Here is a 19,826-nt window from a genome sequence, read left to right as displayed (position 1 = left end):
AGTGTTTCTTTTTTAATATTCAGAGTTTACAACTTGTAACTTGTTGCCTGAATCCAGATATACTGTAATGTTTTGTCTTTGTTTTTCCAATGGCTATAAAAATTGGAGCTAACACAAATAAATGAAAAATACTTTCTGAACACATCTAGGGTAAAACAGAAACTCAAAGCAAGACATGTGCATGTGAAGAACCCCTGTACACTTTCTGTAAAGCCTTGTGTGATAAGTGCCCATTCTGTTTGTCAGCATGCTCATGAGCAGACGTTAAGTAGAAGTCTTTTGGGAGCTGAGTATCCAGAGGACAATTGGTGCCCCCAATAAGCTGTGTAAGATGTGTGCATCTTGCCTTTCTCTTTTCGACTTGGCTATTGGGATGCTTCCAGCCACAGTCTTTGGCCTAGGGTTTCCTTTCCATTCCATCTGCCCCCTCTTCATTTCACTAGACTCTTTGAAAGGAAAATCCTGGAGTATCCATGACACTTACTGAAACTGCTTAAAATTCTCTACGAAAGTAGTAAGGTTAAGAATAATGAAATTGGCTGGGCTCAGTGGCTCATACCTGTAACCCCACCACTTTGGGAGGCCGAGGCAAGTGGATTATTTGAGGTCAGGAGTTAGAGAGCAGCCTCACCAACATGTTCAAACCCTGTCTCTACTAAAAATACAAAAATTAGCCAGGTGTGGTGGTGTGTGCCTGTAATCCCAGCTACTTGGGAGGTTGAGATGAGAGCATCACTTGAACACAGGAGACAGAGGTTGCAGTGGGCCAAGTTCACACCTCTGCACTCCAACCTGGGTGACAGAGTAAGGCCCTGTCAAGAAAGAGAGAAAGAGAGAAAGAGAGAAAGAGAGAAAGAGAGAGAGGGAGGGAGGGAGGGAGGGAGGGAGGAAGGAAGGAAGGAAGGAAGGAAGGAAGGAAGGAAGGAAGGAAGGAAGGAAGGAAGGAAGGGAGGAAGGAAGGAAGGGGAGGAAAGAAAGAAAGAAAGAAAGAAAGAAAGAAAGAAAGAAAGAAAGAAAGAAAGAAAGAAAGAAAGAAAGAAAGAAAGAAAGAAAGGAAGGAAGGAAGGAAGGAAGGAAGGAAGGAAGGAAGGAAGGAAGGAAGGAAGGAAAGAAAAGAAAGAAAGAAAGAAAGAAAGAAAGAAAGAAAGAAAGAAAGAAAGAAAGAAAGAAAGAAAGAAAGAAAGAGAAAGAAAGAAAGAAAGAGAAGGAAAGAGAGAAAGAAAGAAAGAAATTGTCCAAGACCTATGGTTTATTGAAAAATGTGACAGTAACTGAATGTGAGCCAAGTCCTCACTGTAGAAGGACAGTTACCAAAGTGGTAGACCCCTGCCTTTTCCTAGTACAGTGGTGGGCCTATATTTTCTTCCTACTTACTACCTGCTCAAGCAGGTAGAGCATTTCAGAGGAATTTATATGTAGTGATTTTACAAATAATTATTACAAAATATTATTAAATAATATCACATATTAATGTCACACCACATTATGGTATATTATTGTTTATAAAGTAGTCCACAGTTAGTAAGCCATTGCAAAGCATTTTGACATCTGTCACCCATTTGGGTTACAGAAGCAGAGAACCCATACCACAGCTTGAGTACCTGAGAATCCTTTTTCAAATGCTTGTGCTGAGTTTCACCTATTGACTGAAGCTTATTCCTGGTAACTGATTATTAGAAAGCTGAGGTCATCGAGAGTCACTGACTCTAAGCAGAGGATGTGTTTTTTCACTAAAGCAAAATTAGAGAAGCTAAATATACTGGCTTAGCAAAACAAAAGCTTCTGTTCTAGCTCCCTATAAATTATGTTTTTAAGAAAAATGAACATAAAATATTCTTAATTTAGTGTCTAGGCTCCACACATGGTAAAGGGAATTTTGGATGAACTTACCAAAATGGCCTGTGAGAAGAGCAGTGAAGGAAGATCTGGGACTAGAGCCAGTTCTGCACTGTCTAGTTCTGTAGTTTCTCTGAGCCTTGGTTTTTTCATCAGAAAAGGAAGGGGCTGAACCTAGAGATGGATAGGCAGTGCATCCCTAAATTGAAAGAAAGTAAACATTTCTCATCTAAATTCAGCCCAGTTGAGGGCCTAATGGTATCTTTCAGGCATGTAGTGATATAAATAGTCCTATTTTAACACAGATAACTTAAAACGTGAGTGTTGTCTTTTTACTACCGACTAACCTTGGATTTGGATGCTTCATAGGTGCTTACTAAAGGTCCTTTGTTTATGATAGCTCCTCCTTTGACCCACTGTCAGCTGGATGTGCACTTTGAATATTTGAAATCTGAGTATTTGAATACTCTTTTTCTTCCAGCACTGACAATAGGTCCGGATGTATTCATCCACACTCTCCTACTCTGTCCTCTTATGATCTGTAAGATAGGTGCCGGGGTGTAGATGTCTCTCCAGTGAGCCATGCTCATTCTGGGTGACTGCAGGCTAGTGCTTAAGAATATAGGCTCTGAAATAAGAGTTGTGGTCTTCTTCCAGTTCCACTGCTCATTTGCTGTGTGATGTTGGGCAAGTTATTTAACCTCTGTGCCTCATCTTTTTCAAATGTAAAATGGGAAATTGAGTTGAAAGTGAGGAACCTTTTGAACAAGTATCTGGTACATGGTAAAAGGATGATAATGGACAGCTAATCTTGTTTTATTACTGCATAATATAGGGAATGAGCCTATGCCCCAGACCTCATCATAACACTATTGTGACCATCTGAAAGGAGAATTAGAGAGGAACAGTGGAAGGAGCTCCTAAAAAAACCTACGTGAGCAAAAAACATGGTGTTTAAGCCATTCCTTAGAGATTGATGCTTACGCTACTCTTAGAGCTCTTTAGGGAATAAAATTACCTCTCGTTTTCACTAGCCTAATTCAATGTCTGACAACTTCTCTCAGTTGGGAAGTTATTCCTTCCGTGTGGCTTAATTACCTATTGTTGCAATTTCAATTTGAGGTGAAGGAAAAGTTAGCTCTGACTCTGAGATACAGGTTCTGTTTAAAAAAAAAAAAAAACTGTTGGTTTGGACACAAACAGTCACTGTCAATGAGTGGCACAGCACTGTGGAGGCGCTGTGTCTTCTAGGCAGTATTCTGTGGGGTCCCAGGAGCTCTGCGTGTGTGTCTGCAGGGCTGCCAGGATAGATGGGAGTGGAGGTAGCAGTTAGCAAGGACCTAGAATACTTGGCTTTGGACTCCTACCCACAATGGAACCTGAGCATGTTTACTCTTTCTCTGTGCTTGCATTACTTGCATAAGAGCTTGCACCAGGAGAAAGGGTTCTGCAAAAAAAAGAAAGAATTGAAAACCAGGAGGTCAGCATACATCTGTCCCCAACAAGTCACATGATATAGCCTGTCACTTGGCAGCTGACTCTGTTGCCTCGTGTCTCTGCTCCTCTGTGCTGCCTGCTTGAAAGTGGCAGTGTATGTGTGTGTGTGTGTGTGTGTGTGTCTATTCCTTTGCTTACAGTGATGGTGAAAGAGGGAGGATAAATAGGAAGATTTTCAGGGAAAGGAATTTTATAAATCTAAGGCATAATTATTATGAGACTGGAAAAGCCCCTTTAATGTATTTGGGGGCATACTCTTGACCTAGTCTTATGCAGGTGGGCCCTCTGGGAATTAGTAGCGGATTTTTATCTCTAGCTTATTTGATAGGGAGGTATGATTGAAGCCCAAGATTGAGAGAAAAATCATTTGGCACATGCTAGCCTAATTAAATAGGTTTGGAAAGATATTGACCAAAATAAAGGGAGTGAATAGAGATTGTGCACTGGAAGATTTATGCCCACCGAGTGCCGTGCAGCACCAAGCTTAAAGGCTGTCCCTCTAAATGCTGCCCCGGTGACGTCAAGGCCATGTGTTCAGTCTCACTGAGTCCTGCATCCTCACCTCTGATAGGCAGCAGCGTGGTGTCCTCATTTGTAAGGAATGGCCTTCGAGGTGTTGGCCTTTGAGCACCGGAAAGTAACTCCTCCACCAGCCTGACTTCAGGACTTGCGTCTCAATCCCTTCCCCTGAGCTTTAGTAAGAAGGGGGAACATCACTCAGGACTGTATGGTTAAGGGAAATCTGTGACCCAAAAAGTCATGTTCAAATGATGAGATTCCTCCCCACACTTGGTGGTAAATTCCTGATGGATGTAAATTTCAATTCAGATTTGTCAATGGTTTTTCCTGCTGGGCCAGTTACTCAGATGGCGACATTTAAGGTTATGCTGAGAGCAGCTTTGATTATGTGAGATATCTTATGCTAGGCACTTTACATAGTTAGCTAACCTAATTCTTACAACCACCCTGGGTAGTTAAGTGGTGTCTTCTCCATTATACAGATGAGGGATCTGAGGTTTAGAATTTATAGGACCCACTGATAATTGGTGGAACCACTGTTAGAATCTATGATTGATCTTTAGACGTGAGACAGGAAGAAACCAGATGCCACCCCAAATTGCTAAAAAAATAAAGTCCTGAAACCAGCTTTGTGTGTGGCAGATTTGATTTAACAAATAAACACTTTCCCCTGTTTTTGCAGCTGAAATCACACACACACACACACACACACACTCTCACACACACACACACTCACACACACTCACAAAGACTTCTTTCTTCAAATTGTTTGCTAAGCCCGAAGGAACTGGATCACTTGAAATGATGCACTGGTCATCCCCGCTCCATTTTTCTCTCACCCTAAATACCAGTCACAGCAGACTTTCCCTTGACTGCTGAATGATGCTTGCTACAAATGCTTAATACAGTTGAATGAATGAATGCATAAATAAGTGATGAATGGTGGTGGCGGAAGGAGCAATGACTCTTTGTGGGAGGAGCCTGCCCATCTTCCCACACCCATCTGTGGTCCTCTCTTCCTAGGGTGGCATGATCGCTCTGCTGCTGTCCATCTTGTGCCTGGTGATGATCCTGTATACTCGCCGGCGCTGGTGCAAACGCCGCCGGGTCCCCCAGCCCCAGAAGAGTGCCAGTGCCGAGGCAGCCAACGAGATTCACTACATTCCTTCTGTGCTGATTGGCGGGCATGGACGGGAGAGTCTGCGCAACGCCCGCGTGCAGGGCCACAACTCCAGTGGCACCCTGAGCATCCGGGAGACACCCATCCTGGACGGCTATGAGTATGACATCACTGATCTGCGCCACCACCTGCAGAGGGAGTGCATGAACGGAGGGGAGGACTTTGCCAGCCAGGTCACGCGCACCCTCGACTCCCTGCAGGGCTGCAATGAAAAGTCGGGGATGGACCTCACACCAGGTGGGGATGGGAGAAAGGCAAGGGGCTGTTTGGTCCTTCATCCCAAGGAGCCGGGGAGTGGGTAGGAACAGCTATGTGACAACAGCTGGTTGTCCTACATAGTGTGATGTGGCAGTGCCCTTCCCTAGATAGGCAAGAATAACCTGTTGCCTGAGATGATGAGAGCTGTTTTCTAATCTAGAAAACCAGAAAAACCATGTAAATTGGATCTCTTTTCACTTTCACCAGGCACTGGAAGCAACATACTGTAACGTTCAACAGAGGAGTGAGTTAGAGCCATTTTAGTGTGTAATGAGCAACCCTCTGGGAAATGAGATAGCAAGAAAAATGAACATGTGTATATGATTTCTTGTATATTGTATATTTGCTTAGGCAATTTAACTCTCCATTGAAGTGGAGGGGACAGTGGTATCTGCTTTTTCCTATGACTCCTGAGAATTGGGCCTGGAGTGTTTTAGTTATGTTATCTTGCTCATGCCTCTGTGCTCTCTACAAGAGATGCACTTCTTCAAAGAATATGAAGGATTGCAATCATGATATCAGACCCTGGATGCATTGTGTATCTATGGAGACACTGGCTGGAAGAACTAATCCAGATGAACAAGATCAGGGTCAAAACTGCAGAGAGAGAAAGACTGCACTCTTCCTTTACAGTAGCCTACCTATTTCTCTTTAAAACTTCTATGAATCAGCAAATCTCCATAGATAAACCCTTAACGGTGATCCTTCAAAGAACTGCCCAATTATCTTTGAGGAAGACATATTTGATGCTGAACATTGCTTACTATATATGAACTTTCAGAGGGGCTTGAAAGAGTGGAAACATGTAGAGGTTTTTATTCTGCTTGTTCTCTACAGGAAATTCTACACGAAAAGCCAATTTCTAATAAGATTTAAAACCTGCGAATTCCTTGAGAATATGGGGGACATATCATCAACATCTCTTCATATTCCCCATAACACCTGGTGCAGTGCTAAGCCCACGAAGTAGACGTATGGTACTCAGGGGTTATTATCAACTCAAATGCCTTTAGGAGGCCAACAGATGACACAGATATGTGAAGCAGAAGGAGGTCAGACAATAGGGGATGGTGCAGACTGTGATGAAAGAGAAGGGGCATGTTCTGCCTGAATGCACACAAATTCAAATTCTTTTAAAACTCTGTGCTGACCAAAATAAAGAAATCTGCAGTCTGTATTTAGCCAAAGGGTTACAAGTGTTGACCTTATCAATACAGAATTATTATAATACATAATATAATAATAGTTGAATTGGATTTTCAGTTGTAATTCCCTGACTTCACTGCTTCTCCCGTAACTTTGCAGTCCCTCAGAAATTAAAAAGCAGTATTTCAGTTTCTTGCAGCCAGTCTCTCAGTTGGCTCGTGTCTTATTTCAATTCTGTGAGACCTTATCTTCTTGATTTATGCAGATTTCCTTTTTCCTTTCTTTTGGTCTTTTCTCTTGAAGTTTTTGCCTCATCTTTTCCTTATACAGGAAGTGACAATGCCAAGCTGTCACTGATGAACAAGTATAAAGATAACATTATCGCCACTAGCCCTGTGGACTCCAACCACCAGCAAGCCACCCTTCTCTCTCACACCTCTAGCAGCCAGAGAAAGCGGATCAACAACAAAGCGAGAGGTATGCATGTCTGATGCTAGGGTTTGCGGGTGGATTCCTTCATATTGGTAGAGGCAGGGCCATTAATATCTTCTACCAATTCTCTCACGCATGGCTAGAGGGGGTGTGCCCCAGCACAGCCTTTCTGGAGGCCAGTTAAAAGCCACTTACCAAAAAAAATGTAAATGTGCAAACCTTTTGACCAAGTAATTTCACCAACAAGAGTCTATTCTTAGGAAATAATTGGACAAGTATGCAAAGAAGTGTGTAAAAGGCCGTTCATCACAGCATTGTTTAAACAAGCGAAAAATTGGAAATAGCTTAAATGTCCATCAACAGGGAATTGGTTAACTACCTGGCACATCTGTCTACTGTCCAGCACTTACCATGCAGCCATTTGAAATAATACAGATCTATATTTGTTAATATGGAAAGTTGACCACCCATCTATTAAATGGGAAAAAATGAAGTTATAAAGTAGAAGATACGGCATAATGCCATTTTAAAAGAGAAATTAAAAAACTGTTACTTGTTTCTGTGTCAGCAAAAGCCAGAGAGTATACACATGAAATGTTAGCAGAGTTTATCTCTGATTTAAAGGATTTAGAGGGCATTAGAATTGTTCCCTTTACATAGTTTTATGTATTTCCTTTATTCTCTTCTGTCTTTTTTATATTAAATATATATAATTCTAGAGCCAGAAAAAAACACAAAGATGTAATTTCCTATACCCCTTAGATAGTCTCATATTAACAGAATCATACCCTTTAATGAGGTAAATTCCCCTTTCCTTCTATTCCACCCACTCTCCCTGGAGGTCCTCTCTAGCAGGTGCCAGAAATGGCCCTAGTCAGAGGGAAGTGGGCTGGGCAGGGTAGAGCTCCAGTGACTGCTGTCCTAATGGTCTACTTCTCCAACAAATCTCCAAAGGGGGTATGAGGAAGCCCCAACCCCCTTGGCTACTTCTCCCAGATTGTCAGTCAACTTACTTTAATTTTTGTTGATTTTCCTATTGAACTTGCCCAATGGTTTGGTATTATGAAATCAGAACTGAAAACGTTTTCTTGGCCATGCTGCTTTCATTACAGCTGGTTCTGCCTTCTTGAACCCTGAAGGGGATTCTGGCACAGAGGCAGAAAATGACCCCCAGCTGACCTTTTACACGGATCCTTCAAGGAGCAGGAGGCGTAGTAGAGGTAGGAATGATAGAAGTGGCAGAAAGTGGTAAAGGGTCTTGGGGTGAGGGAGGCGCATGAAGGTGAAGAGGTGTTGGGTTGGGTTGTGGGCTCTATGGAACAAAACCAGTTTCTGCAAGAAGAATTTTTGGACCATGACTGGTGTTTCCTCCTAAGGAAGAAAGAAGAGCCTAGAGTGGAAAATTTCAGAGAATCATCTCTCCCAGATAATGGCACTCTCAAACAAGTTTCCAAGTTGTTTGAAAGGCTATTTCTTGGTCAGATGACTCTCAATTTCTTCTGGAAGACTCAGTAGTCATATTTTACTGTTTAGACAAATGAATTAAAGTTAATAAAGTGTGTTGTATGTGGAAAGATGGATACTATATGTACCCCTGCTTCCTCTACCACATTGGCCTTGGTATTGAGCTAGGTAAGGATTGGGGCAGTGCAGTTGAGGAGTGATCTATGGCCTCAAAATCTGTGTAATTATCTTTGACCTTTAAGCCCCTGCTTGGTAGAATCACAGGACCCTGAGCCTCCAAGTTCCTTCCTTCCCCCTAGCAGGGTTAAGGTGGCTAATCCATTCCCCTCCACGTGTACAGAGCTATCCTTCCATGGAGCCACTGTGTGCCACTTCACTGTCATGATCAGTGGCTTCAACTGTGGCTATTGCGGCCATAGCTCCCACTGCCTCTGTCTTCACTGGTATCACTGCCACACCAGGGGAGTTTGGGGCACAAGCTCCAGTCAGCTTTACCAGTTATTTGCTGTGTGATACTGGATAAGAAAACAAATTCTCTGAGCTTCAGTTCTCTCACATGTCAAATGAGTCAACAATACCTTGTGCATAGAACATAGAGCTTTATCAGGATTAAATTATATTAAAATGTGCCTTTTTGGAGACTGCTAAAGCACTATGAAATCCCTATTGTTGCTGTTACAACTCTCCATCATGCAGCCCCATATTTATACAGTGCCCCATCTTGAAGAATTTTAGGCAGAGTCCCTGTAAGATGCAGTAGAAGATATTTGAGTGGCATCTCCTTGTGCTACATTTGATAACGTTTTCCTCAACTGATAGTCAACCAGTGTCTCCTGAAAGATATATAGAGTTTTACTCTCTCGTACCTCCACTTGAATTCCCTTCATAACAGGTGTTCTTCCCAGAGATTGGAAGAAGCCTTTTTGATTGTAAATTCCAGTTTCTATAGGCTTAACTGCTATCAGCATAATAAAAGTTATTTCCATCATTTTTCTCAAGAGATAAATGGGGCCCTGGGTATTCTAATGTTGAATGGCCAGTTTCTCTGAGGCTATAATGTGAATTAGGGTCTCCCAATCTCCCTTGATACTTATTACATATTTATAGACAGTGGATACCCAACCTAGGCCCAGCTAATCCAGGCCTGATCAAAGCAGGGAGTGTCCTGCTTTAGTAAAGTCTTGTTTCAGAAAAACCCATGGTAATGAATTAGAAAGAGTTTCTTGACAGTATGAAACTGTTTCTTTTAAATACCAAGCTCTCCTAATGCATCAACTTTTTACTGCTATTAACTAGACTGTAAGCTTCTTAGGGGTGGGGAATGCCTAATTTATTTTTGCAAAGTGCCTAGTGAAGGATTTTTCCTATAACAGATGCTTGTAAGTGTTTGTTGAATTGGATTGGATATATCCATCAGACCAACAAAAACATTTTATAACCCTCCTGCTGTGGGTCAGGTTTGTGATAGGTGGTAGAAACATGAAAATATGGCAGTGATAAGGCTTAATTTAATAATATAAATAAAGTGAAGAGAGTACTCAGAAGAGATGACAGTTAATCCTACCTGGCAGCAATAGGAGGCGAAAAGGGAGAAAGTAATTAGAACCCGGACACACACACACACACACACACACACACATACACACACACACACACTGTACCAGGTTTCTCAAAAGAGAAGAAGTCTAGGATAAGGGCATTTTAGTAAAGGAAAATAGCACATAAAAAGCCTTGAAGGGACAAAAGAACATGGTGTTTTAAAGGAAGTAAAAGTCATTCAATATGGCAGCTGTCATCAAGTTATAAATACATACGCACACGAGATGGTAGGATGAGGCTGGAAAATGGCTAACAAAGGACCATGCACATGCCATGTGACTGAGTTTCTGCTTGCCTCGGTTGGGTGTAAGGAACCATTGGAGGTTCTGAAACCAGGTAGAGATGCTGGATTATGGGTTGGTGATGCAGAAAGACCATAGAGACAGGAATATCAGTAGCAAGTCATTTCAGTCACACGAGAGCAGTGGCAATTGCCTGTAAACAGTGATGATTCTATGTGATAAGAGCTATAACGGCAGGGCGCACCGAGGGCTAGAACACCAAGGAATTAGTGAGAATCTGTTCTTGGAGGTTTCAGGGAAGTGTTTACAGGGAGATGTTGTTTGAGCTGAGACTTGAAGAGTAGGTGTATACTAGGCTGACAAGGTGACAAAATGGCCTTCTGTGGAGGAGGAAATAATCTGTGCAGAGTCACTGAGACATAAACTATGATGGTCTTGTCAGGGAGCAGTAAAATGTTTACTAGAATAGAGCTGAGGGTGCAGGTTTGTGGGTTTCTTAGGAAATAATGTTAGAAGACCAGCAAAAGCCAGAAAGTACATGAGCTTGATTCCAAGGGACTTGGACCTGATGAAAGAGCAATGTCCTGGTCTGCTCTGCTCCATGAAGCATCCTTCCAGGGACAGCATGCAGAATAGGTGACAGCAGGGTGACCTTGAGGCAGGGGAACAGATGGATGGCTTTTACTTTGGTTTAGCTATAAGATGATATCGGTAGGGAGGGATGGAAAGAATGGAGGCCAGATAAGTTTTGGACATGAAATTAGAGAAACGCAAATCAAAACTACAATGAGATATCATCTAACCCCGGTTAAAATGGTTTATACCCAAAAGACAGGCAATAACAAACACTGATGAGGATGTGGAGAAAAGTGAACCCTTGTACACTGCTGGTAGGAATGTAAACTGGTACAACCACTATGAAGAACAGTTTGGAAGTCCCTCAGAAGACTAAAAATACAGCTACCATATGATCCAGCAATCCTACTGCTGGGTACATACCCTAAAGAGACAAAGATTTAATGGCATTGGTGAGGGCAGGGTGGGGGTGTGGCTTGTAAGCAAGAGGAAAGAGTTGGATATAATGGAGTTTTTAAACTTGAGAAAACAAATAGGTGGCAGTGCCATTGGCTGGGCAATGGAAGTAGTTGGAGGAGCGGGGTTTGGGAGAAGGTGGCGAGAGGAGGTAGTGAGGTTTTGAGAGAAGGTGAATCTGCATCTGAGGCCTGGGCTGGGCTGGAAACCTGTAAGCTTAGGAAAATAGACTCTATTATGAAAGGATAGTAACATGAACAGAATATTTCCATCTATCAAGGACGGAGGACCCAGAGACTACCTTCTGCCTTCAAGTCTCTCCTTTCCAGCTACTGCCAACACATGTACCCAGAGGAAACTGCTCCCCTAAAGGACAAGTATATCCATAAACCAAAAACTCATACCTGTGTTCCTGAGAACATCAGTTCCAAAGGCACCAGTGGGCCCAAAGACTGAGTAGTGCATTGTTCGTGCAGCCTGAAACCTCACCTAGATCTCCTTTTTTATCTGGCTCCACATGTTAGTAGTTTCCTGGGACTAGGCATGCTCTCCAGCCTCTCCAACCCTCTATTGCTCCAGGGGAGCTGCCTCATAAGACTGGGGACACTAGTCAATGATACGAGCCACATCAAACCCTGAGCACTGGAGCCTGACACACAATCACCAGTTGATGAGTGTTAACTGCCACAAGGAGCATCAACTCTTACAGATCTATTTGCCTCATCTGTAAAGCGGGTGGCTCCCATACAGACTCATAGGCTTATTGTTGGAAAGCAAATATTAAAAATAAAATAAGATATGTAAAACACTCAGCACAACGTCTGCCTTAATGGAAGCCTTTTATTACTATCAGTAATAAATATTAACACAGAAGAGAAAAAAATTCCAAAAGACCCACACATTTTGTTGTCTTGCTTTCTTACTTTCCCACATTTGTTCTGCTTCCATAAGCATAAGGCTCCCCTGCTTAACAGCATTTCATCTTCTCCCCAACAGGAAAAAAAAAAGCCAAGAAACAAAAAATTAAAAAAAATTAGCAGTGGTACGTAAAAAAATAAAGAAACAAAACCCCCTTCCCTCCCTATCCCTATTTCCACCTCCCTGGGAGTGTTTCTTAATCCTCAGCAATGATTATTTCCTCCAGTGATTCCAGGACTGTGGAGAGCATCCTGGTGTGACAACGTTGTCTGCTCATACAGAGCAGACATTCCCCGTTTTCCTCATTCCAGGTCTCACAGAGTAAGAGTCACTTGGTAGAACTCTTGCCCACAGAGTAAGCACAAGCTCTTCCAGCTCAGGAAGTTCCTCCTGGAGCAGCAGTGTGCACCGTGGGGGTGGAGCTGCTCTGTGCAGAGTGCCCTCTGTGAAGAGCGATGGGAGGTACAGTGTGGGATTAAAGCATCCCTCCCACCCTTGGCAAATGCCTGGAGCTCAGTAAGGCAACTAGGGGAAGAGAATGCCCCCTCTATGACTTCTCCTGTGAACTTGGCCCAGGAAGACTGAAAATGGTCAACAGACTATTATTGACCTTGAGGGCCACCAGTTGGCCAAGTCCCCTCTGACTCCAACTGATGGCATGGTGTCTGTGAGGAAGAAGGTCACTGAGGTCATGCAGCCAGAGACAGTTCCCTCCATGGGCTGGTTTTGCCAGCTGTCTCCCCTGTTTGCCAGGATGGGTGGCAAAAAGCCCAAGTTGGATTCTCAATGCCAAACTTTTTACCACCGTGTATCTTGCTTTTGTCTCACTTTCAGTGGGTTCTCCCCGAAGTCCTGTGAATAAGACCACCTTGACCCTGATCAGCATCACCAGCTGTGTGATTGGCCTCGTGTGCTCCTCTCACGTCAACTGCCCTCTCGTTGTCAAGATCACCCTGCATGTCCCTGAGCACCTGATTGCTGATGGTGAGCCCATTCTTCTGAGGATGTGACCTTGCCCCCCAAAAAGGAAAGTTTTCCAGTTGGGTAAAGGCTAGAGAAGACAGGAGTCACTGTTACCTATTACTCTATCGGGGGAAAACCAAACTGAAATAAGTAAGGATTAGGATACAATTGTACTGCCCATAGATGAACTTAGAAAGCAAGTTAAAAAAATAAACTAAAGTGATCACCTCTTCTTCTCTATGCCCTCTCCCATTTTTGTTTGTTTTTAATATGTCTCTGTCTTTGAGAGAAATGCACAGCCCACTGGCTAGAGGTAGGAAGGCCCCAAGACTCCCTTAGCCTTTGAGAAGGAAAAAGCTAAGTGGAGTAGTAGAGATGTTTAAGAATTAGCCATGCTTTAGTTTGGTATGCCTGGGTGAGAAATTCCTAATTGCAGTAACTTGCTGTAAGCCTAGAACTCAGAAGTAATAATTTGCTTTCATCCAGGGGGACCCCAATATAATGAAGGAGTAATATAGGTTCTGAGAGTCCCTGAATCATTTAAGCCCAGAGCACCTAATTGACTTGTTAATGTCTGTTCTCTGACTTGCTGTAAGGCTGCAAAGAGGTGGAGACTTCACGCAGTGTTAGAGGGCCTGCAATTCTCATAGCACGTGAAGACAGGCAGCAGCCCCTGTTCCTTGGAGGAGTGCCAGGGCCTGTGGCTGGGTCTGATGGAGCCATGCCATGGCCATCACAGGGCTCTTCTGTCCCTGTGTTCCTTAGGAACACCCTGGAAAGATGGAATGGAGCAAGGCAGCAGGGGACTCTGTGGCTGGAGAGTTCAATGTCTGGCCTCACAGAGGTCCAGGTGATGGCCCAGGCTCTGTCTGCTGATCCCTTGCTCTGGGAGTAATGATGGGCTAGGATCTCTGATTGGTACTAATTCTCAGGTTGGGATTTCCTTGTCTTCAGTGGCTTGTGGACGTGTGCTGTGTTGCACACATAGGCATGCTTCCTTTCTCTCACCCTGCAGGGAGCCGCTTCATCTTGCTGGAGGGGAGCCAGCTGGATGCCAGTGACTGGCTGAACCCTGCCCAAGTGGTTCTCTTCTCTCAGCAGAACTCCAGTGGACCCTGGGCCATGGACCTCTGTGCCCGGCGGCTCCTGGACCCCTGTGAACACCAATGTGACCCCGAAACTGGTAGGCGGGAGCACCGGGCAGCGGGTAACTGTCAGAGAGATCATGCCTTTTACAATCACTCCCTTGAAATTCAGACCATGCCTCCCAACTCCCTTGTCCCACTGCCATCTCGAGCCTAGACCATGTGGACTGCCAGCATGTGGTTGGGCCGTAGAACTTATTGGCCAAAACTGTGGTCATTTTCTGGCAGAAGACTTGGAAGGATCCTAACTGTAGTTCCAAGCCAGAAAACTCAGTTTTAGGATGAGTTCCATAACCCATTTGTCACACAGCCAGGGGATATTTAACTACTGGGGCTAGACATTTTATGATGATAAAATTAATGCATGTTTATTATAGAAAACTTTTTAAAAATTAGAAAAGTTTATAGAGGAAAATGATAATCATCTATATTTCTATCTCCTGGATAAGTCACTTTAAAATTTTTAATGTCCTCCTTTCTGATCTCTTTTCTATGCATGATTTTTAGGGGCTTCCTAGAAGCATACTATGTCTAGTAGAGTTTTCCTGCTTTATTCACTTAACATTCCATCATAACTTTTCCAGAATCATTAAATAATCCTCAAACACATAATTTTAATGGCCATTTGGTATTCCATTGTATGTCTATATCATAGCTCATTTAAACAGTCCCCTATTATTTGACATTTAGGATGCTTTAAATTTTTAATGTTTATAAATACTATTAAAATGAACATCTTTACACATAAATGCTAGACACATTTGAAGTTATTTTCTTCAGAAAAATCTTAGTGAGAGAGTACTGGGTCAAAGAGTAGGAATGTCTTCAAGTCTGTTATATTATCAAATGGAACTGGGGTTTCCCTGAGGGAGGGTTCAAATTCTGGTGTGGCATGAATTAAAGCTCTCCCATTGCTTCTTGGGTTCCAATACAGCCAGGAGCATGGATCTCTTATTTCAGGCTGCTTTGCACTTTCACTGTAGAAGACATTCACCTACAGTAGTCTCTACGAAGACTTGGTTTTGGTAAATTGAGTACCACAAATAGATCCTTCCCAAAGTAGTATGATCCCTTAGAGCAAAGGAAAGCGTTACAGTGATATCTAAGAATCCCAAGCAAAATGTTGCTGGAGTTGGGGCCCAAACCCTGGAGCTTTTTGTACATCATGTGCAGCCACCCCCTGCCAACCCCCTTTACCCCAGCCCACCACACTCGTATCTTCTTCAGGTGCTGAGGTGGAGAGATCTTAATAGAGGATGAGTCTAAGATATCTAGCCCTTACTTCTGCTATGATCTATGACTAGATCCCTCTGGGAGAGTAGCAGGTAACTGAAACATCTAAAATTCACCATCTTAGGTGTTAAAGTTGTTTTATGTGGGCCCATCACAGAGATTCTAGGCCCCCATATGGAGGAGAAAGTACAACATTTTAAACATCTGAAGTCTAAGACTGTGCTTACTTGCTGCTCCTCCCACGCTGTCAGGCAAACACCAAACCAAACAGATGGGCTGTGTACCATGCCCAAAGTTAGTGTGCTTGGGAGAAATTGAAAAGAGCTAATCTCAGAGGTGGGGGCTCTCCATGCAACTGAGCTAGTCTCTGGTACCCTAGTTCTCCAGCTGGCTTGGATTGGAAGGATTTGGGACAATCTCAGTTGTTACACTCACTTCTGAGAGAAGCTTGATCCCCAGAGGAACTTTGGATGCTCCTACTTGGATTTTAAAGAAAAGGAAGCACCTTCAGTTACATGTGAAAACAAGAGATTGGTGCTTTATGATTGGAGGGGTCTCAATGATAAACTGCCTCTATGCTTTACATTCACATTTGAATTCTTTAAGAAGTTACATGATTTGCCCAAAGTCCCACAGCTACCTAAAGCAGAGTCTGTGTTTTATTTATCATGAAATCTGCAAAGGTGGGCTTATAAAGGGTTGCTTAATTTCCCCAGACATGTCAGATCCAACATATTTGTCATTCAAAACTATTTAAACAACAACCATTACTAAGCATTACTGTTCTGTGCACCAGGAAGCTGCTTGTCCACAGCAAAGCCCTCCCATCAACTCTTCAGTCCCTTCCAGATGTCTCATTTCTAATCCTTGCTGAAAATGACTTTGGGAAGCCCCTCCCCTGCTAATGGCTTCTCAGTGTCTGTGACAATGAATGAATTTCCAATTGGAAAGACACAGAGGAAGACTAAAAATAAGATCCCAAACCCCAAGACAAAACTAAGGTGCAGCATCTTCATTTTGGGTAGCAGCTGAGAAACAATACTGCGAAGACTCTCCTTTTCATGAATGCTGGAATTGGAAAGCATTGGTGATGTGGTCATCCCACACGCTCATCAGTAAGAAACTTTATCGCCTCCCACACTCCATCCCAGAGCCTTTCTCCCAAGAGCTGAGTGTGGGAATTGGCTTCAAGTCAAGTCGACGTTATTTTTGAAATCCTCTAGCTAGCTTACTTGGAAATGTCATAGTGTTGGGACATGTGCTTTCCCAGCCATACTGAGGGGTCTGCCCATATGGATGCATGGAGCTGTGCAGTGCACTTGTGTACTTTTACACACACACACACACACACACACACACACAAACACAGATGCTCAGTCACTGCAAAGGAGCAGCTTCCTGGTGCCTGGAGCTCTCCTCAGGCATCCTTCCTAAAAGCGTCCCCGAGGGAGTCTCTGTTTACCTGTCACCTGCACCATGCTCCAGAACACCAGGCGTGAGACACACAATAATGCACTCCCAAAATTGTCCACATTCTCATCTCCAGGACCTGCGAATGTGTCATGTTACATGGCAAAGGAGAATTAGTGATGCATATGGAATGGAGGTTGCTAACCAACTAGCTTTAAAACGGAGATTTTGGGGGAAGATTATCTGAGTGGTCACAATGTAATCACAAGTATTCTTAAAAGTGAAATAGGGAGGTAGAAGAGGAGGTCAGAGTGGTGTGATGTGGGGACTCAAGCAGCCATTACAGACTTTGAGAATGGAGGAAGGAAGCATGAGCCAAGGAATGTCAGCAGCCTCTAGAAACTGGAAAAGGCAAGAATAAAGAAAATATATTCTCCCGGGTGACTCCAGAAGACCACATAGCTCTATAGACGCCTTGATTTTAGCCAAGTGAAACTCATGTTAAAATTCTGGTAAGATAATAAATTTATGTTGTTTTAAACTACTTTGTTTGTGGTATGCTTTTACTGTAGCAATAGAAAACTTATACACTAAGGCAGGAGAGAAAAGACAAAGACAGGCTGGGTGTGGCGGCTCACACCTATAATCCCAGCACTTTGGGAGGCTGAGGGAGGCAGATTGCTTGAGCCCAGGAATTCGAGATCAGCCTGGACAACATGACATACACCCTGTCTCTAATAAAAATACAAAAAATTAAACAGGCATGGTGGGTGGTGCAACACCTGTAGTTCTAGCTACTTGGGAGGCTGAGGCAAAAGGATTGCATGAGTCTGGGAGGTCGAGGCTGCAGTGAGCAGAGATTGGACTGTTGTACTCTAGCCAGAGTGACAGAATGAGACCCTGTCTCAAAGAAATAAATAAATAGAATAAAAAGAAAAGATAAAGATAGAAAAAACATTGTTTTGCTCCCTCTTTATATCTTTCTTGTGCAATTTATAGACCTTTTAAAGATGTATCAGGAATCTATGGAAGAACTGGAGCTGGAGAAAACTTGCTGATGTGTTTTTCATTCCAGCCTCCCTCTGTATTTCTATTCTAGCAACATGCTACCTGGGAGGGATGTAACGTACCTAGAGCACTCAGCCCAATGCATGGGATATACTAAGCACTAGCAAATGCTCTTAAGATCATCAAGTGCCCAAAGTCTTTCCAATTTGAACTTGGATGCACTTGAGAAATGGTAGGCTGGTACCCCAAGGTATGCCCGCCATTCCCAGTCTTCTGCTGAGCACTGTGACCTCTTCTAACCATTCTCATTCTATGACAATTTATGTTCCTATCATTTAGCTGTCTGGTAATTCAGCATGCATGTGAGTTAGGTTCATTGCATTGACAATTTCAGAAAGCCTACTGTGTGCCCTTCCAGGTCAGCTGAGACTGGTGGGAAATGCCTAGAAAAAAATGGTTTTCGGTAAAAATAAGGATAGGTGATGTTTGAGAGCTCACTATGTGTCAAGCATTGTGTTTTACTTAGCTTATGTAATTGGAGCTTCACTGTAACACCATGAAGTAGATGGTACTCTTATCCCCATTTTACAGAATTGTTGACTTATCTGCCCAACATCACTTACCTAGTTTAATGACCTAGCTGGACTTCAAACTCAGGCTGCCTGACTCAGAACTCACACTCCTGACCATTATTCAAACCTGTTCCCACTGCTCAAGCTGCAGGAAAGGAACTAAGGCAGAAGGTTTAGAATTGTTTCACTTCTGTGTGACTGCAGCAGAGCCCCAGCCCCCTGATGCTTTGCCATTAACCCCCTTTGCCAACTGCACTCTGACATTCTCTCCCACATGTCCCCAGGTTTGTAACCCCAGGTGTGCCTCTGGTTAAGTTGGGCTAACAGCAAAGCACTAGGGCTGCATGACTTGATGCTCCCCGGATGCAGCCAGAGGTTGACTTTCCCTGCACTTTGCAAGGGTTTTTTGTTATGGTTGTATGTTTGTTTGATTGTTTTGGTTTTGTTTTTTTTTTTTGATGGAGACACAGACTACCTGGTTTCAGTGGCCTTTCTCTTTCCTCTCTCCCTGGCCTTGGTTCTGCCATATGGACAGCCGTGGAGGCTTCACACACCTGCTTTATTTCACAGCCCCCATCAATCCTGGCCACAGACCCTCATTGCCATTTTCAAGATACATAGCTTTTATGGTTCTGCAAGGAGCATAGGCTTCCCAGCTAAATTAAATTTTAATCTTTATCCAAGATGTTCACTGAAATCTCTTCTGTCCCAGGTCTTTCCATAGGCCAGACCCAACCATGTGGAAATGTGTAAACCTGTTGAGGGGCATCCGACCCACTTCCCAGAGTCAAACCAGCTGCCCTCTTCTTTGCTTGCTCTGAACCACTGCCTCTCTCTCTAACCTTCCCTGTTTTTGTTTGTTGGTTGGTTGGTGGTTTGCTTTTTACCTAATTTGGCAGGGTAGCTCAGTCTCGATTTTGTTCCTGATACCCGGATTGCCCACGCGTTCTACACTCCGTTCTGTGACTCCATTAAAGCACATTCCTTTAGGATGTTCTTTTGGCACACTTCCCTCTGACTCCCTTCCCAGAGTTGCTTGGGGCTATTTGACCCTGGACTTGCCTCTTTTCTGATGTCTCCGCTGGGAAGGGAGACCAAACAATGAGATACTACCCAAGTCAGATATCTTACAAATATTTCCCTTTTTAGAAGGAGCACACCCAATTTCATTTCATAAAAGTCCACCCCTACATGAAGCATAGAAGTGGCTGAGGGCATTTGGCCTTGATCTGCATTTTCCTCATGGAGAACTTATGGTGAGTCCAGCCATGTCTGACGACCCCTAGCATCAAGGTTTTTCCTCAATCTTTGAATGAGATTTGTGCCTCAGTCCTTCAGCTGTAGAATGGGAAGTGCCCAAAGGCACTGTCCA

General features: G+C 43.4%; 1 protein-coding gene across 4 annotated transcripts in view; it reads left to right on the top strand.

The window, feature by feature from the left end:
* LOC105484476 (astrotactin 1) overlaps window positions 1–19,826 on the top strand; it is a 382,581-nt gene that overhangs the window by 132,526 nt on the left and 230,229 nt on the right. For 3 of the 4 annotated variants that reach the window (XM_071076083.1, XM_071076081.1, XM_071076082.1), the window contains exons 3-7: window positions 4,876–5,269; window positions 6,767–6,913; window positions 7,981–8,088; window positions 12,958–13,107; window positions 14,102–14,293. In XM_071076083.1, coding sequence (XP_070932184.1) covers window positions 4,876–5,269; window positions 6,767–6,913; window positions 7,981–8,088; window positions 12,958–13,107; window positions 14,102–14,293 — 991 coding nt within the window. The remainder of the gene's footprint in view (window positions 1–4,875; window positions 5,270–6,766; window positions 6,914–7,980; window positions 8,089–12,957; window positions 13,108–14,101; window positions 14,294–19,826) is intronic. The other variant, XM_011746132.2, reaches the window with a different exon arrangement.

This window comes from Macaca nemestrina, chromosome 1 (assembly GCF_043159975.1).
Source record: "Macaca nemestrina isolate mMacNem1 chromosome 1, mMacNem.hap1, whole genome shotgun sequence".
Classification (NCBI taxonomy): Eukaryota; Metazoa; Chordata; class Mammalia; order Primates; family Cercopithecidae; genus Macaca; species Macaca nemestrina.
Note: the sequence above shows the minus strand (reverse complement) of the source record. Positions and strands in the feature narration are given on the sequence as shown.